The 26,156-nt window shown below is 39.3% G+C and overlaps 2 protein-coding genes across 4 annotated transcripts in view; both read left to right on the forward strand.

The window, feature by feature from the left end:
• zc3h7ba (zinc finger CCCH-type containing 7Ba) overlaps nucleotides 1-10,599 on the forward strand; it is a 24,181-nt gene extending 13,582 nt beyond the window's left edge. For both annotated transcript variants that reach the window (XM_026927206.3, XM_026927207.3), the window contains exons 20-24: nucleotides 367-475; nucleotides 1,383-1,519; nucleotides 2,386-2,555; nucleotides 5,129-7,360; nucleotides 7,415-10,599. In XM_026927206.3, the coding sequence (XP_026783007.3) occupies nucleotides 367-475; nucleotides 1,383-1,519; nucleotides 2,386-2,555; nucleotides 5,129-5,309 (597 nt within the window). In that variant the 3' untranslated portion in view covers nucleotides 5,310-7,360; nucleotides 7,415-10,599. The remainder of the gene's footprint in view (nucleotides 1-366; nucleotides 476-1,382; nucleotides 1,520-2,385; nucleotides 2,556-5,128; nucleotides 7,361-7,414) is intronic.
• Nucleotides 10,600-12,477: 1,878 nt separating this feature from the next.
• On the forward strand, nucleotides 12,478-25,057 carry tefb (TEF transcription factor, PAR bZIP family member b). Of its 2 annotated transcripts, none has more exons than XM_034301819.2 (4): nucleotides 12,478-12,596; nucleotides 22,259-22,657; nucleotides 22,767-22,987; nucleotides 24,021-25,057. In XM_034301819.2, the coding sequence occupies exons 1-4, from the start codon at nucleotides 12,521-12,523 to the stop codon at nucleotides 24,234-24,236; spliced, it is 912 nt and encodes a 303-aa protein (XP_034157710.2). In that variant the 5' UTR covers nucleotides 12,478-12,520; the 3' UTR covers nucleotides 24,237-25,057. The 2 variants fall into 2 exon arrangements, with proteins under 2 accessions (XP_034157710.2, XP_034157707.2); XM_034301816.2 differs by lacking the exon at nucleotides 12,478-12,596 and adding an exon at nucleotides 17,394-17,739.
• The last annotated feature ends 1,099 nt before the right edge of the window (nucleotides 25,058-26,156 follow it).

A 26,156-nucleotide genomic window follows, 5' to 3' on the forward strand; every position in this document is an offset into this window, starting at 1 on the left:
GTCTCCCATCATGCCTCATGGTCTCAGCATCATAATGTTACCTAGCTCATGTTACAAAGCCGGGGAAAAAAAAAAGAAAAATAGCACTTCTAGTCCTCGGTTTAGTCTCTGTAGACTGTAATGTCCCGCCTCCAGTGCCACATTAACCAATCAGGCTGCAGTCTGGACCCAGTAGTGCACATCCACCAGTCAGACAACAGATCATATGCCATCGTATATCATATACCAATCGGTCCACACTATTAATCCAAGCTTAGCTTCCATTTCTGGAAGGATTGACGTGGCGCTGTTTCACGCTGTGTACGAGATATGATGAAGCGCTTGTACGAGTGCGTTCTGACTTTCTGTAACGTTCCATCCCGGCAGATCTGCGTACACGTGCTGAAGGAGAAGAAGTGCCACTACATCGGGAACTGCTCTTTCGCCCACAGCCTGGAGGAGAAGGAGCTGTGGACCTACATGAAGAACACCGGCTGTGAGACTTCACATCTCTTTCAATCCCTCACATACATCTACACACACTTTAACTGTTCAGTAAAAAAAAAAAAAAAGTTTTCCCAAAATACACTGTATAGACAAAAGTTTAAGGCACTTGACCATCACACCCATATGTGGTAAACTGTTGCCACAAAGTCAGAGGCACATCATTGTATAGAATGACTTTGTGTGCTGTAGCATTAAGATTTCCCTTCAGTAGAACTACAAGGCCCAAACCTGTTCCAGCATGACAATGCCCCTGTGCACAAAGCGAGCTCCATGAAGACATGGTGTGTGAAGGTTGGAGTGGAAGAACTCGAGTGTCCTGCACAGAGCCCTGACCTCAACCCCACTGAACACCTTTGGGATGAACTGGAACACCGACTGAACCCCAGACCTCCTCACCAACATCAGCGCCTGATCTCACTAATGCTCTTGTAGCTGAATGAACACAAATCCCCACAGCCACGCTCCAACATCTAGTGGAAAGCTTCCCAGAAGAGTGGAGCTTATTATAACAGCAAACACGGGGGAATAAATCTGGAATGAGATGTTCAACAAGCACATATGGGTGTGATGGTCAGGGGTGCACAAACTTTTGGCCATGTAGTGTAGCTTCAGCTCCACACTGCTTCAGCTAAGTATACTAAGAAAAATAGTCAGTCTAGGGTGTCAAAACTTTTCATCGGTAGCGTACATCTCTAAAATTCTGCCCGTGTGGCGATTAGCATAACTGGAGAAAGCAGTCAGGGTTTTAATGCTGTGTTTGAAACAGCCAATCAGGAGGCAGCTACACCGCCGTGCGCGGTTTGTAGGAGTAACCTCTCAGCGTCTCAGCGCTGTTACGGAGATGACGGTCTGAATGCGATGCATTGTGTGTGTGTGTGTGTGTGTGTGTGTTATAGTACGGGACCTGCAGCAGGTCTACGACACGTGGTTGACGACAGCCAATCAGATCAAGCGAGCCGACGGCACTTCGGCGTCCCAGTTCGGAGAGGAGAAGCAGATCGCCATGCCGACAGACTACTTAGCAGAAGCTGCCGTGAGTTTGTGTGCGAAACTTTACGACTAGAGACGGTTTCACAGTTACACACAATTTAAACCACAGGGAGGTGTGTGTTTTAGAAGCCTCACAATCCAGGTGGGACAGAAAACACCTACAGTGAGCGTGTCACGTGTGTGTCACGTGTGTCACGTGTTTCATTTGCGCAGTTTGGCTAATCCAACACTTTTTTTATTCCAGGAGAGCAGAATTACTATGAAAAACACTTAAATTGACAATTGGGTGTATTTTGGATCTCACATAAATTATTCTGACTGTTTTTCCAGATGATTTTTGGAAGAAGTTCAAACAAATCTGTTTCAGCGTCTCCATGATCACAATCACTTGCTCTATACACAAGTCAGGATGAAATTAATTCATTAATCTCACCATTGCTGGATTAATTTAATATTAGATTAAGTTGTTGTAACAGCTCACAGTGTAATATTTATTTATTTTTTTTAATTTTGATTTTTATTTTTCTATTAGTGTTGAAGTAAATACCTTATTAGGGGCTTTGTTTATTTCTGTTTACTCAAAAGATGAATATTATATTACTCGGTTGTCTAAAAGCAGCTTCTATGAATTCTCAAATGTTACTTAAATGTTATTTGGACGTCCAAATGAATCTTCTGGAACCACAAAAAGGATAAAAACGCTTCATTTGGTCATGTTTTTCACTTTTTCCTCCCTCTGTAAGAATTGATAAAATTATCTAAAGAAGAGACTGGCTGACATTTAATTATTAATTTGACGATTATCGTATTATTAAAAATGTACACAGTGACAGTCGTACATGTAACCATGGTAATGTTACACAGTCTGTCTGTTGGCTGTAGGTGTGAATTTGTGTGTTTGTGTGTCAGGATGTTTTATACTGCCGCCTGTGTGGGAAGCACAGTAACAGCGAGCGTCAGTGGCAGCAGCACATCTCGTCCGAGAGACATAAAGAGCGCGTGCTGAGCGGAGCGGGTGAGGAGGAGAGTCTCACCTGGATACACCGCTTCCCTGGACCCTACTTCTCCCTCTGCTCCAGGTACGCGCGTAATAACGGGTAGTAAATTGACAATTTATTTTGATTTGATTTCATTTGAATGTTTATATTTCTGTAAAGCTGCTTTGGGACAATGTCCGTTGTTAAAAGCGCTATACAATTAAAACTGAATTGAATTGAGTAGTGTTGTAACCTCACAGCTCCACGCTCGCAGGTTTGATCCTGAGCTCGGGTGATGGTCTGTGTGGAGTTTCTCATGCTCTCTCTTTCTCTGAGTGGCTTTCCTCCAGATTCTCCTGTTTCCTCCCACCTCCCAAAAAACATGCAGTAGGTGGACTGGTTACACTAAACTGCCCCTCGGTGTGATTAAGTGTGTGAATGAGTGTGTGTGGGGCCTTGCAATAGAAATGGCATCCAATCCAGGGTGTATTCCTGCCTCAGTGTTCCCAGGATCCACAGCGAGTACTGAGAGTCAGTGTGAGGTGTCTTGGTAGGATGGAGTCATGTCAGTCAAGCATGCTGATTAGAATATTAGGCCACGCCCATTGGGACAGATCATCGATTGGGGAGATCATAGCTCTGCATGTTTTTATTCATTCAACTTTGATGTTTAACATAACACTCAAAATGCTTGAGTCATTTATAATATAACATTCTACATTCTCCCGATAACTTTAACTGACCCTGTAGAAGAGCAGACGAGAAGCGCCGGAGATGCGGAGTCATTCGTGAAACTTGATAACAGGTCACTTAGCAAACAGCTGACAAGGCGCATCTCAAATACGTGGTAGAGAAAAGTTGTGATTAAGATCCGCTCAGGATGGTTTGTGTGGAGTTTGAAAGGCTTTGTTGGCACACAGGATGGATTATGTACACAGTTTGGGTCTAAAGTGCAGTTAATACCATTAATTCTCCCTCTTCCCGTCCTCTGAGCCGAAAGCCTGGCAGCTAAAAGACTAATCTGCAGACACTGGGAGGTTTTACGATAATTAGGTCAAAAAAAAAAAAAAAACAACGTGCTTGTTTTCTGGAAGTATTGGTGTTGGAGATGAGAGTTTTTCTCAGGACGGCAAATGAGTTGCTAATGAGTGTTTCACTGCCTTGCTCCTTTTTCTAGGTCTTCATCAGTCACAGTAACATCACTTGACCTATAAATAGCGAGGTGCAGTGTGTGTTTTCGTGGATGGCTGGGACTCAACCTTGCACTCTATTGATGAAAAATGGCAAAACCTTAAACCGCTGAATCACATGAGAGACTCTGATGCTGTACTGTTTTAATATAAAAGAAAGAGGAACTCTTTACGGCTCCACATCAACTCTGTTTATTAACAAATCCAAGAGACAAACGTAGTGTTTCTGCTTTAATAAAAGCTTTCTGAAGGGACATGTGTAAGGATTCCCACAGCTGTACTAACCTCTGCTAGCTAGCTAACTGTAGAACATTTAGTTCATCTATTATTATTATTATTATTATTATTATTATTATTATTATTATTGGATAGCTGAGATGAGTAGAGATCGTAATTGCCTATACCAGCAGCTCTGACAGTAGTGCAGGTTTAAATTAATACGCTGGTTCTAATGCGTTTTCGTTTCTATAGCAACAGCTGATTGACAGGGACTCGTACGGAGGACGCTCCACGTGAATGAATTTAAAAACCGTGCGTATTTGTTGACGGTGAAGTTTTCTGTGAGGAGATGTTTCTTTATTAACATTTATGTCTTCTTGTACAAAAACAAGTCCCAGCATTCCACCCCAATCCCACTGACGAGTGTTTTGACCCACACACGTGACTCTGGAGATGATAAGATTCATCGCTTTACAATTAACTGGAGTTTATAAAAACAAAAGGTCATAGTTCACAAAAAATGAAGACTTTAGAATGTGGAAAAATGCTGTTTTAGAAGCCTTGCCAAGAAAACTCCTCCTGTAAGCAAGTGTGTGTGTGTGCATGTTTGCGTGTGTGTGTGTGTGTGTGCGTGCGCGTGCGCGCGCGTGCTTGCGTGTGTGCGTGTGTGTGCATGCGTGCGTGTGCGTGTGCGCGTGTGCGTGTGCGCGTGTGCGCGCGTGTGTGTGTGTGTGTGCGTGTGTGAGAAATGTCCTGCTTGCTCAGTTTAACTGGTCCAATGTCCCGGATATCTGATGTCCACGATTCATTTCTCTACACACTCGCCAAACAGAAATAAATAAGAAGGAAGGAAGGAAGTAAATTAGTAAAATTAAAGTAAATTAAAAAAATAAAATAAATAAAATAAATAAAATAAATAAACTAAATAAAAAAGTAAAGTAAATTTAAAAAAGTGGAGTAGGAAGGTCAGGGCTTTAACGTTTCCTTTAACTGCTGCTTGCCACTATCTATTAGCCCTGGCATAAAATTAAATAAATATTTTGTCTTCTACTCTCCACAGTGTCTCATAATTGTTAATATGTTATTAAATAACTTGTGATTATTCCTCACGCTATAATCGTACCGTCAAAATCTCACCTGCTTAAAAAATCTCAGACTGCGTACTGAAATAAGGACAAAAGTTTGGAAAAAAGAGTTGTTTTTAGAGAACAACTTGTCCTGGACCTGGAACTCCATTTTAACGCGTGTGATGTGATTGTTTGACAGGTTGGAGGGCGGCTGTGCCGAGGGCGTGAGCTGCGACTACGCCCACAGCGAGGAGGAGCTCCAGGAGTGGTGCGAGAGGCGGGACTTCCTGCGCAGGTGGCTGGAGAAAGCGCGAGCGGAGAAGCTCATCGCCCCGAACGACTACGACTTCGGGAAGTACAACTTCCTCCTGCTGGACTGAGAAAACACACCTACTCACAGACACACACACACACACACACACACACACTTCTGCATTCATTCAAACCACCACAAACTGAAGTGCCACGCATGCATTCTCGTTAAATGACACACGTTTTGGTTGTTTTAATTTTATTATTTTTAAAATATATTCACATTTTCCTTCCAACCTGGTCATAGACGGCGAGTCCCAGCGCAGTCCCACTATCGCTACCAGATTTTTGAACAGTTGAGTGCCTCTGTAATCTACCTTTACATTAGGCTCCCTACAATCCTTTCCTTTTAATCAGGACACAAGCGCTTGTGTTCTTAAAGCCTCATTTAAACCGAGCCCCAGTGGTACAGCACATCACGTCTATGCACTGCCCAGCTTAAACACTTAACCACCAGCGCCACTGCCAGGGACCACTTCTAGCATCCATAATGTTATGCATAACTTGCACTGACTAGCAGATAAACATACAACCTGCATGATCTCTGGCTCTTATTACAACGCAACATGAGTAGCAGCTTAACAGAAACGATGACGATGATGATGCCAGATGAGGAGTCTTATGATCATACTGGTATTTTTTTTATTATTTTGTTTTGTTTACAGCTGATCCTAAAGCTTCATTGAGCCTAAAATCAAAATCTACATTTTACTTCTGATTGTATTTTTCTAGTCTGGGACAATTTACCAAAAAAAACCAACAAAACAAAAAAACAACACACTTGCTGATTATTTTCTCATCCGCCAGTGCCGTAGAGTTACATGTAATCTATACATCGTGATTTTTTTTTTCTTATTAGCGCAAAAGACGCTCCAGCCAACAGCCAAGTGAGAAAACACCTTAAGGAACGAGTGTAGATCTATACAAACTTCATTTGTTTATCAGATTAAAAAAAAAAAAAAAGCTCTGTCCAGGAAAGCCTGGGATTAAATTACATTATTATTATTATTATTATTATTATTATTATTATTATTATTATTATGATGAATGAAACATTTATTTTTAACCCAAAACGAGAGCTGTGTCTCAACTCATACTTAGTACACTCATTCAGTCACTCACACACACTCACTGTGAAGTGTGTTCACACACACAAAAAAACAAATGTACGCAGGATGATGAAAGATTGGCACTTTTTTTGCACTAAGTTGTCCCATCATGCACCACCAGAACAGAACGGAGGAGCTTGTAGCACATAACTGGAAAAAAAAACAACAAAAAACAACATGGCTGCCTGTTCTCACAAGTGGAACGGTTACGTTTAAATAAATAAAATAGACCTCAAGCAGCGTTTGGTTATGTTAGCGAGCTCATTTTGGGTAGGATTAAACTGCTAGCGGTTCTCAAAGTCGAGTTCAGGATTTTTTTTTTTTCCAATTAAACAGCAGTGGAAATCTCAACCTACTGTTTTCAGTTTACCAGCGTTCAAGGAGTTATTGGAAACTTAAAACCACGTGAAATAACGTCGACTCGGGACTAAAGTGTGTTTTGTCGTGGGACCGTTTGTGAATAAAAAGCTCTAGAGCTGTAATAAATAGCCAAGAATTTACTGTGCAAAGCTGAACAGCTAGATTATAAAATAAATCTGTACTGACGGAGTCTGTGGAATTAATTTTACGCCACTGTAGCAAGTAACAGTATCTCGAATATAGGCAAATTCACCTTCCTGTTTTTAAGCAAATATAAAATGATTAATCCTGTTTCTAGATATTTTTACTCATGTCAAGCTTGATCATTTTGCATATTTCTAGAAAGAAGCAAATTTATGAACAGAATAAGATTTCAAGCTTGAAGTAAGTAAATATATCTAGAAAACAGTTTTAATGCTTTTATATTTGTTATATAATAATCTCATAATGAGGAAATATTAGAAAGCCTTTCCTTTATTCAAGGTATCTTCATCTGCTGAGATTTCGTTTCTTGTGGAAAAAGAGGAGAAACGGTTGAGTTTGAGTGAGTGACGTGTGAAAGGAAACATGAACAGAAAAAAAACACAGATTTCTCAGGAAAAGAAAAACGAAACATTTCTGAACCTTAGTGATAAATATGGCCAGTTGATGTTGTGTGTGAGTGTGTCTATGTGAGAGCGTGTATGTGCGAGTGTGTGTGAGAGTGTTTATATGTGCGTGTGTGAGAGAGATTGTCTGTGTGTGTGTGTGTGTGTGTGTGTGTGTGTGTGTGTGTGTGTTAGTGGCCATGTTTCAGACACACAGGAGAGCCCGGACGGCGACGTGTCCTCGCTGATAAGATGGTTATAAGCGATCTCTTCTCCAAACCCAAATAAACAGAAGCTCCTCGCTGTTCTGTAGAGCGCAGGAGGAGAGGAGCCAGACGTGTGTTTTCGTGTTTGTGCCGTGTCGTCCCTGACCTGCTTATCCTCAGAGCTGATTTTTAGCTGGAGCTTTGTTTGAGCAGAAGCAGGTGGTGTTCTCGCTTTTATCCAAGCAGACCCAAATCCACCATGAATCACCATGAAGTGCCTGAGTAATGCAGTAACACACACTGTTGTCTGATTATGGAGCAGTTCAGACCAAAATGAGATTCCTCTTTTACCCCGGATAAAAGAGCCATGTGAAGCTCATGTAGCTAGCGATCAAATCGACTCCTATAGCTAGAGCTACCGGTTTCGCGTCATCTCACTCAGCGTTGTGGAGTTGTTCAGTGTCTCACACACACACACATGCTGATATCTCTTACTGTACAACACACTCTTATCTATAAAACAGACAAAAGAGCTGAAAACAGTATTATCCATTTAGTTGACGTTTGTTTTGTGAACCAAAACAACCACTATCTTTTTCCACCACAGCGCTGTTCGGTTCTGGCTTCTGATTGGTCAGAAGGTGTTGATTAATTTCCTAGAACAGCAGCTCTGACAGTAGCGCAGCTCCAAATCACAGGTTTGTATTAATGCGCTCGTTCGAATACGTTATCGTTTCTATAGCAACAGCTCATTCGCACGGAGGACGCTCCACACGTATTGATAAAATAATGCGTAATTGTTGAGACGGCGAAGTTTTCTGCGAGGACGTGTTGTTTAGTTCACATTGAGGAAGGAGTCTCCAGTGCCAGTGCTTTGTCAGAGTCAGAGGTAAAGCTGTAATGTTTTACGTTATAGCTGCTATAACGTAAGCGATAAAGGGATGTTCCACAACATATATGTTATAATAAATAAACATCGTAATCGTTGACAGATTGCTCTAGTATAAGAGGAATAAAACACTTTGAAGAGGATAACTCCTAATGGGTAACGCCGTTGTTGATTATTTTTCCGTAACAACACACCTGCCACGTCTGAACACGCCTGAACTGCTAGCTATAGTTTCTCGTTACTTGTTAGCTACATGAGCCTCTAGAGAGAAAATCTACTGGGGATAAAATTGATCGGAGCCTTTTTTTTTTTTGGCTGAACTGACGTTAAAGACTGTTCACTCTTACCCTTTTTTTTTTTTTTTTTTTTTTTTTTTTTAAATACACTCACAGAAATGTGCAGGAGGATGTGGCCTGGCACTGCATTTATTTCTCGAGCTCTTTCACACAGTGACCAGTGCACATTGTAGGTGTTATTGAATCGTTTTGTTCCCGTCTTCCTGCACTCAGGCATCAGCGTGCCTTCAGTAACGATCACAGTGCCTTTGAGGTCAGTATTAGCCTGATAAACCTTAACCGGGGACCAAGGAGGAAATTCGTGTTATTCAGTGTTAACCAAACTGCACTAGGTTGAAACAGAAGTCATTTGAATTTGAATTTGAGGTCACGTGTACGTCCTTTTTAAATGTCCTCATCTGGATTTTGTAAAGTGGCTTTACAGCGTAAGATGATTTCAGCTCCACAAATAATGGAGGTTTAAAGTGTTATTGTATGTGTTCAGTGCTTCACAGATAGAGCAGATAAGAAAACGGAGGTGTTTGTTGGTTCGAGTCTTACATTCCTTGCTTCATTATGCGATAAAATTTTCAGTAGATTTCATTCAAGTCTGCCTGTTCTCTAAGAGGAGGCTCATTAAAGCCGGGGATGACGACATCCTTGTGTTTTATCCTTGTCTTCAAAGACTCAATAGATCTGACGTAGTGGCTTGTTAGAGACTAAAGTGTGCTATCCATGGACTAGATGTGAAAATATCACATTTCCCCAGTCCCAGTATCACGAGATTAAAAGTTACTACATGTTTACTCGAGGCGGTATTTTAGTCAGAAGTGAACTTCTGTTCATTCCTGCAGGTGAAAAGATAAGAAATATCAGATACATATACCTGTTCTGAGATCATTCTAAACACATATAACATTACAGTCATTTCCAGACATTTGGACTCATTGCATGCTTGAAAATTTCGCCTTCTGTTAGCAGATAAATTTCCTTTCTAAAACTAATTACTCCAAATTCAAGCTCTGTCAATCAAACAAGAAAGAAAAATGGTCTAGCAAGTGAAAACATCCTACACAGGCATATTTATCTAATATTTCTCATTACACCGCAGCACCGCTGAGTTCTTCATTGTTTGAGCCGAAGGTGCAGCTTCAAATCACAGGTTTTATTAAGTTTTCTTAAGGCCACGTGAAAGTCACAATGCTGCATTTTTGCACTGATGCAGTATTTCATTTAATTCAGATACACCACAGTGGCAAAAACATACAGAGTCGCAACTTTATTACACACTCCTGCTTTGTTGGTGTAAAGACTAAAAGCTCATCTTTTGCAATAAGCAGTGTGTGTTAATCGTCCTCTAGACCACAGCAGCACTATACTGTGTTTAAAAGCTCAGTAACACTGCTGATATCTGAACAGTGGCAGGTCGTTTCCACTGATGGACTGGTAGAGAAGGGGGCCAATACTTTGTGTAGAGATACAGACGGGCTACAGTCATTAATTATACACTTAGAAAGTGACATGTATAATACATGGAGCTGATAAAGTGGCAGTTTAGTATAAATTGGAAGGTTTCATTTAACATCAGAGTTTGTTAAAGGGAAAGGTTTTCGTTCGTATTTAGCACAGGAAGCAGTTTCTTTACACAGGAAGTGCTCAGCGTCCACAGCGCTGGAGTGACGTTAAGTGATTATAAGCATGTTGTAGTCTCTGGGGTGAAACCTCCGCGATACTGAAATCTCCCACTGCTCTGCTTCTGACGTGTCTCCATTCGGAACTCCTGTCTATGGCTTGAGGATTTTTTTTCTTTTACAAATTCTCTTTATTTTTCGTAAATTTGCCATTAATGTGTAATTCTGTATTTGTGTTTTATGTAAACCACCACAAGCAATGGACCAAATAATATGCCAATAAATATTTTTTATAAAAGAACGGACTGTACTTGGAAGTATTTATTTATATTTATTCATGCCTTGGATGGATGGATGGATGGATGGATAGATAGATAGGAAGGTATGCAGATAGATAGATAGATAGATAGAAAGGAAGGAAGGTATGCAGATAGATGGATAGATAGATAGATAGATAGGAAGGAAGGAAGGAAGGTATATAGATAGATAGATAGATAGATAGATAGATAGATAGATAGATAGATAGATAGGAAGGTATGCGGATGGATAGATAGATAGATAGATAGATAGATAGGTATGCAGATAGATAGATAGATAGATAGATAGATAGATAGTAAGGAAGGTATGCAGATGGATGGATGGATGGATGGATGGATGGATAGATAGGAAGGAAGGTATGCAGATAGATAGATAGATAGATAGATAGATAGATAGATAGATAGATAGGAAGGAAGGAAGGTAGATAGATAGATAGATAGATAGGAAGGAAGGTATGCAGATGGATGGATGGATGGATGGATAGATAGGAAGGAAGGTATGCAGATAGATAGATAGATAGATAGATAGATAGATAGGAAGGAAGGTATATAGATAGATAGATAGGAAGGAAGGTATATAGATAGATAGATAGATAGATAGATAGATAGATAGATAGAAAGGAAGGAAGGTATGCAGATAGATGGATGGATGGATAGATAGGAAGGAAGGTATGCAGATAGATAGATAGATAGGAAGGAAGGTATGCAGATAGATAGATAGATAGATAGATAGATAGATAGATAGATAGATAGGAAGGAAGGAAGGTATGCAGATAGATAGATAGATAGGAAGGAAGGTATGCAGATAGATAGATAGATAGATAGATAGATAGATAGATAGATAGATAGATAGATAGGAAGGAAGGTATGCAGATAGATAGATAGATAGATAGATAGATAGGAAGGAAGGTATGCAGATAGATAGATAGATAGATAGATAGAGAGATAGAGAGATAGATAGATAGAGAGATAGATAGATTAAAGTAGTAAAGTTAAGCATAGTACACAACGTTTCTACAGAAACAGGACGTTTTGGCCAAAAACGTCATCATCATTTGGAAGGAGTCTCCAGTGTGGAACAGAAATAGGTGAGGAATAAACATCATGCCACGCTGTTTAGGAGAATAATCAGGAACAGTAACTCCGCTTCAGCACTCCAGCCTGTTGTTGATTATTTTTCTTATGACAGTGTGACACTGAGGGTTTTATTCCTTACTTAATGCCAGTTAGAACTGAGCTCAGAGTCACAGGTTACAGCAGGTTACCTTAAACGTGTGAGTTTAAAACAAAAGAAGAAAAGTGACTTAAGGATGTCATTTGCACGTTAATAAACTACAAGCTATAAACTATCAGCACTTGTTAGCCTACCTACATTACCTTTATTTCATTAGTCAGCTAATTTTATCTCTTTTAATCACTGTTATATTGTTAAATGAACTAAAATACAACAGTCTGTAAGTAGCAGCAGATTACAGAAGTATGCTTCTGTATGAATAGATAAACACAGTCGTCCTTTTCCGCCAATCATCAGCGCCGGCTATGAATAATTAATTACGCACGGAGCTAGTGGGCGTGTCCCTCCTGCATTTATTTGAATATTCATGACGCAGCGTGAGTCGCTTCCTGTTTGATTGAATCATAAAAGTGAGTCTATTGCGGTTTAAAATATATGAATATCTCACAAAAGTTTAACAAAGTCAATTCAGAGAATTACACGGCGAAAAGCTGCCTTTTTAAAAGTCGAATTATATTATAAATAGTGATAAGAGCGGTGTTGGTGGATATGAATATTAATGAGGTAGGCGGTGTCGGAGGACAGGGTTTAGGATTTTCTGGTGCGTTGGGGCTTCAGTCGGTTGGGGATTTTTCTGCAACACACCCCGTTGAGTTTCAGTTGGTGGTAAAATGTTTTCTCCTGGGGATTTGGGAGACATTGAGCAGCTTTATCGAGCTTTCCTGCAGCGCCAGTGTGATGAAGGTGGTAAGAAACTTTCACCTTCTCTATGCTTCTCATTATTCACTGTGATTATTACTTTTCATTGGGGTTATTTTTGTCCTTTAATGGTACCATTGCAGCTTGTATAAAGATATTTTTCAGAAGGAAATTGCTTACTATAATAAGATCTGACCTGAGATATTCTGGTTTTGTTATCCTGATGAACATGAGAATGAGGAAAGAGGAAAAATGATCAGTTTATTCTGAGACATCTGCCATGTGAGGAGTCTTACACACAGGGTAAAAAAAAAAGGACAAAAATTACACTTACATCAAAGTTTACTCGCTTTGAAGACAGAGTGAAATTTTGAAAGGGTCTACTCAAATGTACTGAAATATATATTTTTATATAAATAAATAACTTATAAATTATAAATATTATTTTTATATTTAATTATTATTATTATTTTTGTATTCAGAATTTGTATTTTTGTATCCATCTTTTATGAGATCAGTTTCTTCATAATCCATGTCACGCTGTTGTAGGAAAATAATCATCAGGAAAGTGTGATGAAGTGGATTTTCTGTTACCAATAATCTGAAGTTGATTATTTTACAATAACACCATGTCCTGAAGTGTTTTTATTCCTCTTAAACTACAGCAGTATTTGCTAATGTGTTTTTTAAATATTAAAAAAATATATTAATGAGCAAAACATCACACTTTTTTGTCTCTTTTTAGTTACATTTATTGTTGTGGAAGCTCCATAAATCAGGTTAGTTCCTGTTCTCACTTACATTATAGCAGCTATAAACAGTCGTTCCCTCACCAGCCTCTCTTTTATCCTTTCTCTTTCTTTAGTTAATAAGAAAAAATTTAAAAACGCAGCTTGTTATCTTACCGAGAAACCGCAAAATGTTAACTCCTCTGTCCTGAAGATGTCGGAAAACTTAAAGTTACAGCTTCACCTCTGACGGTTACAGAGCGCTGACACTGGAGACTCCTTCCATAAACGTTTAATAAAAATCTCCTTACAGAAAACTTCTCCTTGTCAACAATTACACATGTTTCTTAATTTCGTTTATGTGGAACATTCACAGTCTGAATCGAGAATTCAACAGAGATGTGGTGTAAATAAACAGAAACTAGATTGATTAGATTGGCAGCAGTAGAAAAATGATTGTAATATTATTAATTTCTCATAAAATGTTATCTTGAATTGTAAAGGGATCTTAAAACCCTTAAAGATTTTATGTTAAACTATATGCAGAAATGAAGAACCATTAACATCTGAAGAACTTCTGAGGGACACCTTTATGGACTTAGAGTGTATTTAGAACGACTAAATTAAAATGCAAGGGAAAAAATGTTTTTTAATAAAACTGTAATTGACACTTGACTGTAATTAACACTACAGAAATACACCTTTTCAATAATACTCAATGATGCTTGAGTATATTTTTTTAAAAAGTACAATTATTTAAGTACGTTCCACCTCTGCTTGCACAGTTGTGTGTAAACATGTTAAATAGGGCGAGTGGTTGTTATTTTTCCAAAAAGGAAAGGTAGGAAGAAAATAGGTTATATTATTATAATTATTATGTGTGTCATTGAATAATAAGTGCTAAAAGCAGAACTGGTAGAGCCAGACTTCCCTCTGACCAATCAGAAATCTGATAAACCGCCTGTTCAGGTTCAGCAGCCAGCAGAAGTATGAAAATGCACTGACTCTCTAAACCTCAACTTCAAACCAAATCTCATGATACGTGAATTGCAAATGATTTATTCTATCACGCACATCAGCGTCAAACCATTTTCTTCCCATCTACTCATATGCATCTGAACATAAACACTTCAGCTAGGCTTTCATGTTTCATGTGGTTGTCAGATTATAAGCATGCATTTCAGTCATTTTGGACACTCTCTCTGTCAAACTGCAAGTGACTTAAATTGGTAGTTTGAAAGATTGAATCACTAAAACAACCAAACTGCAGATCAATTACTATAAAATGCACTAATTTGGGAGATTTTTCCATTTTTATAGCCATGACTGAAAGCATAGTTGAGCATATCCCGTGCACTCTGTTGCAATAGAGTCCACATGTCATTCCCCAGAAGAAACAAAATACCCATAATACACTTACAGGTTACACTTACAGACACGGCTTCAGAAGATTCTCTTAACTGACAGGGTTTACAGCGTTAATTCACATTACCAAACAATGACCATGCACTGTAACGCACTGTAAGCATTAATGGTCAGTCGTTAATGCTTATGGAGAGTCTGCAACTTAAGTCCAAAAGTTCCCTCAGTATTTATGTGGAGGAAAGTTATGTGTATTCAGAACCAGGTTACGCAGCTGCTTAAGACGATTTTCTTGGTGCCTGTAGTTCATGCCTACACGAGTAGAAACGTCCAAAACAGTGTTTTTAAACAGCATCTAGATGACCGCCTGTAATCACAAGCACTTGCCTTTAAGCCTGAAAACATTAAAGCACTTAACTCAAAGTATCAATGAATAATGATCGATAAATAATAATGAACTCACTATATTAACCATTGTTTTATTGTATGAAAAAGTAAAATAATTCCACGAAGGCCGGTATGAAATAATGATTTAATTCACTATGTTATGGTGGTTAATTGATAAAATTGAAGCTGAATGGTGGGTGCCGATATTTACACACAGATGTGTGTCCTGAATAAAATCTAAGATTGTGTATATTTTTGCTGGCAGATCACTTAATATGATTCAAGTATTTAACTTACACTGACCTAAATTTGGATGAGAAAATGGAGAACATGATTGAGCCTAGTGAGAATGGGAGAAAAATGAAGTGTTTACTTCCTGCTTTTCTTTGCTGATTAAACTGCCACACCCATGATCAGTGTTAGTACCTGTGTCTATCCGCTCTTTGTAGTTAGTCACGTTGTGTTAATGTTTGTATTTACAGTCCCCTCCAAAAGTATTGGAACAGCAAGGCCAATTCTTTTTTTTTTTTTTTTTTACTGTACAGTGAAGACATTTGGGTTTGAGATCAGAAGATGAATATGAGACAGTAGATCAGAATTTCAGCTTTCGTTTCCTGACATTTACATCTAGATGTGTTAAACAATTTCGAACATGCACTTTTTGTTTGAACCTACCCATTTTTCAAGAATATTGGAACATGTGACTGACAGGTGTTTCTTGTTGACAAGGTGTGCCTTGTTTGATTAATTGTTTAAACAATAAATAGCTCTGAATGTTTACTCTTGGATTTTTTTTAGTCCTGGGTTTCATCTGTGAAGACTGCATTTGTTGTTAAAAAGAATAAACCAACATAAAGACCAGAGAGCTGTCTATGGGAGAAAAGAACTGGCCTTGTCTTTCCAATACTTTCAGAGGGGACAGTATATCCTGTGTTCAGGTCAGGTGTTGCAAATCTCAGACAAAAAGGTGATATTAGTGACACACCCACTGTCAGGAAGATTCCTCTGTAACTGCATCAGTGTTGTTTGTTTGTGTTGTTTAGAAATAAAATGAAGATAAGGTACAGTGGGTGCTTTAAAATCAGTGTGATCCTGTACAAGATTGCGATGTGTTATTAAAGGCTGTGTGTTGTGTTGATGTGTTTCATAGCAGCAGCAGCAGCTTTCTTTTTTTTTTTTTTTTTTTGGATGACATTCTACAGAGTTCAGACAGAAGTGTTAGACCAGTCCGAATTCTGCACAGAAGGTTGTTTGTGTGTGTTTGTGTGTGTGTGTGTGGGGTTATAGCAGACAGAGAGGGCAGGTGCTTCAGCAGTTGTATGTAGACCTGCTACTGTTGTTTGTGGATATGTGAAGGCTCAAGAGTGTTTTCTGCTGTACAGTAAACAGTGACTGCATGTTGTGAAGCACTATTTAGTCCAGGAGGGATGCAAGAGAACACACTGTTCCTAGTCATAGCAATAAAGAAAGCTTTGTGTGTGTGTGTGTGTGTGTGTTCACATGTCTGCATGCACGCATGTGCAGTGTGACTGTGTGAGCATGCATTAATATATGCGTGGTGCTGTAGGGTGCCTCTGAGTGTGTGTGTGTGTGTGTGTTTGCATGCTCATTCACATATCTGCTTGCATGCAAACGCAGTGTTAGTGTGTGAGCCTGCACTCATGCTTGATGTAACGTGACTCTGTGTGTGTGTGTGTGTGTGTGTGTGTGTGTATGGGGTGTGTGTGTGTGTGTTTGCATGCTCATTCACGTATCTGCTTGCATGCAAATGCAGGGTTGGTGTGTGAGCGCGCATTGATGCTCGATGTGCTTGATGTAACGTGACTCTAAGTGTGTGTGTGTGTGTGTGTGACGTGAAACAGAAATAATATAATACAGTAATGCACTGCGGGGATAGTGATGCAGCAGAAGCACGCTCAAGTCCACGCGCTCGGTGCGTGACGGTAGTTTTTTGGTCACGTGATCCCGCGGCACGTGTTTGTGAAATGAGAGGTGCTTAAGAAAAAAAAAAAAAAAAAAAAAAAAACGACACGTCCAACACATTTCAAACCAAACTAACGAGTTCGGTATGAATAAAAAAAAAAACCCACTTTTGCTGAATTAATTAATTAATTAATTAATTAATTAAACGGTTGATTTATGCCTGACAGCGCGTGAGCGCGCGCTTGGCTGAGAGACGACGTGCGCGCGCACCCGCGTACTCCGCGTTCTCGTTCTGTCAGCGCTCAAAGAGGCTCTCGCGCGCTGCCTTTACGCTGACCAATAGGCGTGCGAGATCCGGCTGTCCGTCCTCTCATGAATATTCATAAGGTATTGGACCAATCAGCGTTTGTCTTGCTCTAATAGCGCGTACGTATTATGAATATGTGAAAATATGTAAATTTCACGCCGTGGCGGTGGTGGAAGAGCTAGCGAGCCAGCGAGCTGTTGTTTTGTTTTGTTTTGTTTGGTTCGGTTCCAGTCTCAACAATTCGAGCAGGTTTCACTTAATGTAATTTAAGACACCGCCTTTTGTCATCGTCGTCTTAATTGTTGTTGTTTTTCGTTATTATTTTCCTGACAGTATCGCCTGCAGTGTTGAATTATGCCCGGACACACGACGGTTACTCTCTCCGTTGCTCCTAGCAACAGCAGTCTGCAAAAGCCTTTGCCTTTAGTTTTGAAGAAAATAATGGACATCCTACCGCCTAATATACTCGACGACGGAGATGATGGTGAGGATTTAAACCTTTTTTGGTGATCGAAATGCAGGTGTGTTAATGAAATGTGGACTCTGAGTGGAAGACTGAAGTGCGACTCGTGTCCAGTAGCAGGTCACAGGCTAGTCATATAGCATGTAGTGCCAGAAGATAAACAGAAGAGTAAAGCCTGCTTCTGCTTCTGCCTCTGCCTGGGGCATTAACCTTCAGACAACTCCAGTATAGTGTAACTAACCTTCAGTAGATAAAGAACAAAGTGGGAGAACTGTGTGTGTGTGTGTGTGTGTGTGTGAGAGAGAGAGAGAGAGAGAGAGAAAACCTTTTTCCATAAAATAAGTCCTGGTGAGAACAAAATGTTCTTCAGTTTTGCTTTCTTTTTAGACAGACAGTCTAAAGCTCAAATATACTCATATACTCATATACTAATATACTAATATACTCATATACTCATACTTATATACTCATATACTAATATACTCATACTTATATACTCATATACTAATATATACTAATATACTCATATACTAATATATACTAATATACTCATATACTAATATACTAATATACTCATATACTCATACTTATATACTCATATACTAATATACTAATATACTCATATACTCATACTTATATACTCATATACTAATATACTCATACTTATATACTCATATACTAATATATACTAATATACTCATATACTAATATACTAATATACTCATACTTATATACTCATATACTAATATACTCATACTTATGTACTCATATACTCATACTTATATACTCATATACTAATATATACTAATATACTCATATACTCATACTTATGTACTCATATACTCATTCTAATATACTAATATACTAATATATACTAATAAACTCATACTCATGTACTAATATACTAATATTACCTGAATTTCCCTTCGGGGATTAATAAAGTTTATCTTATCTTATCTTATATACTAATGTACTAATATACTCATGTAGTCATTCTAATATACTGTTATACTCATACTCATATATTCATATACTAATATACTAATATACTCATATATACTCATGTACTGATATACTAATATACTCATATATACTTATATACTGATATACTAATATATTCATATATACTCGTGTACTGATATACTCATGTACTGATATACTCGTGTACTGATATACTCGTGTACTGATATACTTGTGTACTCCCCCATCTCATGGGAACAGTGCAATAATGCATTTGTGACTGTAATACTGTTGTGTGTTATTTTTTATACTTATATTTTTTTTATTTTTTATATCTTTATATCTGCTGCTGTGACGATGCAAATGTCCCCATCGGGGGACGAATAAAGGGTTATCTTATCTTATCTTATCTTATCTTATCTATGGGAAGTGGTAGCTCAGTGGTTAAGCTGTTGGACGTCTGATCGGAAGGTTGAGAGTTTAAATCCCAGCACCACCAAGCTGCCACTGCTGGGCCCTTGAGCAAGGCCCTTAACCCTCAACTGCTCAGTCGTATAAATGAGATAATTGTAAGTCGCTCTGGATAAGGGCGTCTGCCGAAAATGAAATCTTATCTTATCTTATGTTACTCATACTAATATACTCATTTATCTCATACACCCCCCCAAAAAAAACACCAAGATTTTACTTTAAAAGCTGTTTTCTCATTCCTCTAGCTCCTTATCTGTACAATTGCACTATGTAGGGAGTATTTTATAATGATTTATAAAGCTTTTAATTTAATATAATATCCATTGTACTTCAGCTTCCTTCTGTCTTTATAAATACGTTACATGAGACAAGAAATAAACTGTTATACTTTATATATCACTCCATGGTATGTCCACAGTTTTGAACCCTGTTCCCAGGATTGCCAGGTCTCTCGACTACATAAAGATAAATAATAAATTAATAACGCACCTGAAGCCAGTGTGAAATCTGAGCGTTTGTGTTGTGTTTGTCAGTCTTTGCGTGAGGAACAGGTTCACTGTGGTGCGCACGCATTTCTGATGTACAGCATGCTTCCGTACACCGCTGGGCTTTGGTGTTCTTTTCGTTAATAAATTAAACGTCGTAATCGTTGGCAAATCGCTGTGATGTAAGGGGAATAACACACTCCAGACCGTACTGTTATATAAAAATAATGCACTTCTTGCGTTATTTTCATATAACAGCACAGTTATTATTATTATTATTATTATACTTATCATCACCTGGTACAGTTATTCCATTATCCCCCTTTTTCCCCTCTCCCAGTGTCCCATTTGTCTGGCATTATGATGGAATATCGGATAAAATGCCTCGTTACTCTCACAACGTCACGATGTAGCTAGCCTACCTACGCAAAAAAGCATTATGACTGGAATATCGCTGTAACATTGGTACAATTCCGGTGTAGCCTGCACCTACACTTTCCCTTTGTTTGTCATCAACTCTGTTTGTGGAATTTGATTAAATTTACAACACTTTAAAACAAGATCGCCACCTACTGACTTGCTTTTGCCACTTTGTTCCAAAACGAGCCCGATTTGTCCTAAAAAAAACACAACCTCTGGTCCTGGAGTACTTCCTGTCCTGCAAAAGTGTGAGGGGAAAAAAAATCCCTGGTTCAAGTGTGAACTCTTATTATATCTTCGTTCATTGTGCAGAGAAAATGTTACCAAAAAAAATGTTAAATGTTATGTTATGTGTAGCTATGATCCATGAACAGTCAGGGCATTCGAGAATGCATTGAAGATCCTTGTATAATTTACTCTGTATGTAATAATAATAATAATATAATAATAATAATAATAATTATAATAATAATAATAATAATAATGGTGTCCATGTTGTTTAGGACACTGTAATGACGCTGTGTGTAGTGCACTACATGTCCAGCAGGAACAGCAGGAAGTACAGTTCCACAGATTTCAGGTCGATTCTGTACAAAGGTGCACTGAAGCTGTTTTTCTTGTTTTTATTCCTTTTGTTTGTCACTGGTTTGTATTTGTTAACCGACATGCTGCTGTTTCATTCTCAGTGCAATCTGTTGGCCACCAAAACTACGCTGTATGAACCTCTGAAAATAACAGTCGCGATATCTTTTCATAATTATAGACAGTTTCATATTTCCAGCAGCGTAAACAACTTCACTGACAGCGCTAGTGCTAGAAAGTCAGTTAGGAGAGACGACGCTTTTGTTTTTACACCAATTGCGAGTCAGAATTGGAAAAAAAAAACAATGTGAGATTACAGTTTAAGCGTGTACTCGATTGCTGATTTGTCACTTGCAGCAATCCTGATGTGTAGTAGTGCAGAAGCAGTGAAGTATTTTAACCACTTATTATCATCGCAAATACAGGGTAATTAACAAACCAGTCTCTTTCAGCAAAGGGCGTAGATGTCTACGTGACGGGAAGATCGTAATTATAGGGTTGTAATTAGGCCCTGATTGATTGATTGTTCATTTCAGTCACGTTCGCTCAGAAGGAAACACGTCTGAGCGAGTCAGAAGCGAGTTATTTAGGTGACCTATGCGTAATGCTAATTGTGATTTGTAGCACAGGCTTAAATGACGGCTTTCAGATGATGTCGCCCCGCCCACCTCAAACACAGAAGAAAACAATCGATAGCTGCTTTAAAGGTGCGATTTTTTTTATTACGCACTTGTATAAACCTCCTCAAAGATACGTAGAACATAATAAAAGAAAAAAAAATACAATGGATGAAGCTGTGGCTTTAGCCAAAGTATATTAAGTTGCTGAGAAAACCTGAAATGCTGAGAAATGCTTGTTTGTGTTTGGATGCTCTTCCTGTCAGTTATTTTAGAAACTTTACTTTACACCGTAGATCCTGGGAGAAGAGCTTCGTGAACATTAGGGGGAATCATACAAATGTCACACCCAGCTAACCATTAGAGACCTAATCTTAAAAAAAAAAAAAAGACTAATCTTACTTAACGCACCTTTAAGAACATGAGCCAGACATAAATACTTGTGTTTGGGACACAGTGGATATGTTTCGATACCTTTCAGGAATATAGGCGTAAGGAGTCTTCAGTGTCAGCGCTTTGTAACAAACCCTCAGAGGAAAAGCTGGAACTTTGTCACATTTTATTAACTTCAAGAGAAAGCAAAATAGAGAGGCTGGTGAGAGAACGACTGGTTATAGCTGCTTTAACAAGAACAATCTTGTTTAGTGGATGTTAAAAGTAACTATAAACGGGTAAAAAGTACACAGTATTGTTTGTTTATTAACAAAAAATTTGTAATAGTTTGTAAGTTGCTGTGGTATAAGAGGAATAAAACACTGTGACATGCTGTTACGGGGTGGCAACAGTAACTCCGCTTCATCACACCACCTTGTCGCTGATTATTTTCCTATAACAGCACATCCCCCAAGTGTTTTATTCTTTACTTAATACATTATCAGGTGAATCTTGTAAACCGTTGTTTTATTTATAAAAGGTGTGGTTTAATTATTATACGCCAAGTCGTTGTGGATCTCCACAAAGCACACGTTCCGCCACAGACACTTTCTCGCTCTTTGTCCGTCGCAGAGATAGAGAAGGAGAAGCTGAGCTCCATCGGAGACGGGGAGTCTTGCGGAGATGGAGGCGGCGGTGGAGGATCTGGGGGCGCCGGCGGCGTTTCGGCCTCCCTCACTCCCACAATTTGGGACAAGACCATCCCGTACGACGGCGAGAACTTCCACCTGGAGTACATGGACCTGGACGAGTTCCTGCTGGAGAACCAAATTCCTGCCGCTCTGGAGGAGGAGCTGCACAAGAGCCTGGAGCAGGAGGCTCAGGGATCCCCCGCAGCCCCAGAAGTCTCCGCCGCCGTCCCACAGGCGCCCAGGGAAACGGAAAAAGCTGCAGAAGTGCCGAAGATAAAAGGGGAGGACGAGGGGGGTGAGAGTGAAATAGCTGAGCAGCAGGTGATGGAGAATGCCACAGGTGAACACACACACACACACACACATAAAAGAGAACTCAGGAAGATTCAAAGACTTATTTTACAAACCCCTTTTAGAGTTAATAATTAAAAACGGTTCTCCCCTTCCAGAGCCCAAAGATAAGCCCGAGCGCGCCACTCCGTCTCCGGTCAACCCGGAGGAGATCGAGGTGAGCATAAATTTCCAGCCGGACCCGGCGGACCTGGTGCTGTCCAGCATTCCGGGAGGAGAGCTGTTCAACCCGCGCAAACACCGCTTCACCGAGGACGAGCTCAAACCGCAGCCTATGATCAAGAAGGCCAGGAAGGTGTTCGTTCCCGAGGACGCCAAGGTCAGACTCTGCGTGTTTCTGTTAAGTGTGTTCTTCTAAGACTGATCCGAGTTCCTAAACACGTCCCGAACGAACACGGATGTACTGGTCACTGAAATGATGCAGAGTTTGAAATGAAGCAGCAGCAGCTAGTAGAGGAGAATGACCGCTCTGGAGTTTATTAAATTTATCTGGTTTATTAAGTTTATCTGGTTTATTAAGACTAGCACTGAGCTCTGATACGTACACTACTTCAGCTCCCTATTCCCTCATTCCCTTGGTTTCAGTCACACCCTCAAGATTAAAACCAACAAACCTGCTATTATTTAGTGGTAGTAACATTACAGTTAGTAATAAACAGTTGTAGAGCATAGTGCACTTTTCAGAACAGCTTATAGCGCAACTGTTTGAGACTTTTCGGTTTTCTCTGACCCTGGAGATGAAGCGTGCAACCCTGAAGTTTTTTTTCCTAGATAACAATCAGCATGGGTGTGTTTGTTCTCTCGATTTCTACGCCCCAGTTTCCTCAGTTTTGGATTTCAGCTAGTTTTTGGACCATATTTGGATTGTGATCTGGAGCTGTTTACACTGAGCATTGGACAGATGGCGGTTGTTGTGTTTGGCTCTCATTCCTTGGATAAAGATGTGAGCTGTTTTCAGCTTCCTCGTGGTCCTAAACTTCCTGAGCCGCACTGGTTCCTGACAGGCAGGATGGATTCGAGGTCAAAAGTCATCCATATCCATATTTATTCACAGAGTAAACATCAGGCTCTGTTTTTAGTTCGAAAGGCTCATTTAGGTAATAGCGATGTATAAAAGCTACAGGAGACGAAATCAAACTCTTCGGCACTGACGTGAATCTGATTCATAAATTAAACAACGCGCCCGGAGGTTGTTTCTGCTCACTGCGGCATCTCTCTTCCTGCTTTCCATATCTCTCTGCTTTCTTTTATTTGCATGAAAGACTGAGTAAGAGAGACAGAAAGATTTCACTGCTCTCTTTTCAGCTCCTTAACCATCATCCCTGTTTTTTTTTTTTCCCCCTCGCTGACAGGATGAGAAGTACTGGTCAAGGAGGAAGAAGAACAATCTGGCGGCGAAGCGTTCACGGGACGCGCGGTGCCTGAAGGAGAACCAGATCGCCGTGCGCGCCAGTTTCCTGGAGCGGGAAAACGCAGCACTGCGGCAGGAAGTGGCCGAGCTCAGGAAGAACTGCAGCCGCTGCAAGAAGATCGTGGCTCTCTATGAGGCCAAGTACGGCCCTCTGTAAGGACAGAACTCACCAAGACACACGGCAGGTTATCAGCAAACAACACAACTACGCAGCTATCTGTTCAATATTCACACAGGGATCGTGGGTAAATTCAGGAGAAGTGGCAGGGACGGGGATGGGGATTTGAAGAGCAGCTTGCTCACACACACTCACACAGATGTTTTTTTTTTTTTTTTTTTTTTAAGTAGCTAGATTTTACATTTGTTTGTTGTTAAAAAAGAAAGAAAGAAAAAAAAAAAAAAACGGTCGTCCGCTAGTCACTAGTGGAGCTGCAGAAACTGCTGTGGAGTTTCATCTGGAAACTCCACAAAAAAGAAAAGGTATCTTGCACTGGACCAAAGCATGACACCCTCCTTCATCCAAAAAAGATCTTTCTCATTTCATCTTTCACCTTTGGCTCACTGTGACGGATGAGCTGTTTCTCAGTATAAAGGAACGCAAAGAGCAGACGCTGTTAAGTCACCTCGCAAGAACGTGAGATCTTAGGGCATTCCTAATAACGAGCGAGCAAAAAAATTTAAATTAGCTTTATCTGATTAAACGTCAAGTAAGATAGTAAGTAGAAGAAAGGTGTGCCGTGCTAAAATGGAGGAGTTATTCAATAGAATCGAGCTTACACTGGAATTTTTCCTCACATTTAGATTAACAATTAGATTGTTAGCTAACGTTAGTTTACAAAATCACCCCAGAGAACTTCTCATTTCTCTTCCTCGCATTTGAGCTCCTTCCCCTGAGGATGAGGATGTCACACTGTTAGAGTTTGTTGCTCAGCTGCTAGAGTATTACAGCTCACTGGTGTAACGGATCCACACACACACACACACCAAACATCAGTTACAATATTATTACACACTTTAATGTACAACAGTGTGCTCATCACCTGACTTCTCATAATGTCAGAAACTGGTACAAAACCTGTTTTTATTATTATATCATTTTTATATCATTTATTGGACTTCTCATTTATTTTATTATTTTTTTTTTTTTTTTTGGGAAGGAGGGGGGAAGAAGGTGGAGCATTTAGACCGCAGGCTGCAGCACACTTGTTTGAACTTACAGCAGAAATGAAATGAGTGGAAATTATTTTATATCACAAACAACATTGAATTTCTTTTCAAACTGTTGGAAATATTGAAATATAAATATATATATATATATATATATACATACAGCACTGTGCAAAAGTCTTTGGCTCCCTGTTTTTTTTTTTTTTTCTTTTTTTTTTAGGACAAACTTTGTTATAGATGTTTTTTTTCTGATTTCTACATTATTGATTCAGTCCCAAAACATTTGAGATTCCAAACATTAGTTTTCCAGCACAAAATGAAATGTTACAGAAAAATGTTTGTATGTCAGTAAAGAAAGCAGCAGATTCCATAAGAGACACTTTTCAGATAAAAACATAATGAAGGCTGCTGGGTTTCGCTGCAGAAATAAGAAGCGAGTCGACAGTCAAAGTCTCCAGAAGAACTGTGGCTGCTTCTGCAAGATGCTCAGTAACACTTCCAGCTCATTTCCTTATAAAACTGCACACACTGCACCTCAGATACTGCTTTACTTTTTTAAAGTGAAGGATCGTCACACCAAATATTGACTTTGTTTCATTTATTACTGTTTACTGCTCTTTATAGTGTTTTTTTTATGTAGAAACATTTAATTTCATTATTTTTGAAGACAGATTTTGCACAGTACTGAGTATGTGTGTATATACAGTATATATATACAGTATACACACACACACACACACTTATTAAGTGAATTAAAATTGTAATAGATTCGAATCAGATCGTTTCTATTAGGAACTGCTTGTAGCAAGTGAGAAATACGTGTCCGATTTTAACGAACCATGAGTTAAAATAAGAAACAGAAAACCTAGGCGTGATTCTCCGTTGCTGTGTCGTCACAGTGATTTAAAGG

Source organism: Pangasianodon hypophthalmus, chromosome 29 (genome assembly GCF_027358585.1).
Source record: "Pangasianodon hypophthalmus isolate fPanHyp1 chromosome 29, fPanHyp1.pri, whole genome shotgun sequence".
NCBI lineage: Eukaryota > Metazoa > Chordata > Actinopteri > Siluriformes > Pangasiidae > Pangasianodon > Pangasianodon hypophthalmus.

Coding starts and splice junctions, on each gene's coding strand:
- tefb (XM_034301816.2), top strand. CDS start 17,610: ATGCCCGGACACACGACGGTTACTCTCTCCGTTGCTCCTAGCAACAGC. Junction 17,740..22,258: donor ACTCGACGACGGAGATGATG/GTGAGGATTTAA, acceptor TGTCCGTCGCAG/AGATAGAGAAGGAGAAGCTG. Junction 22,658..22,766: donor GGTGATGGAGAATGCCACAG/GTGAACACACAC, acceptor CTCCCCTTCCAG/AGCCCAAAGATAAGCCCGAG.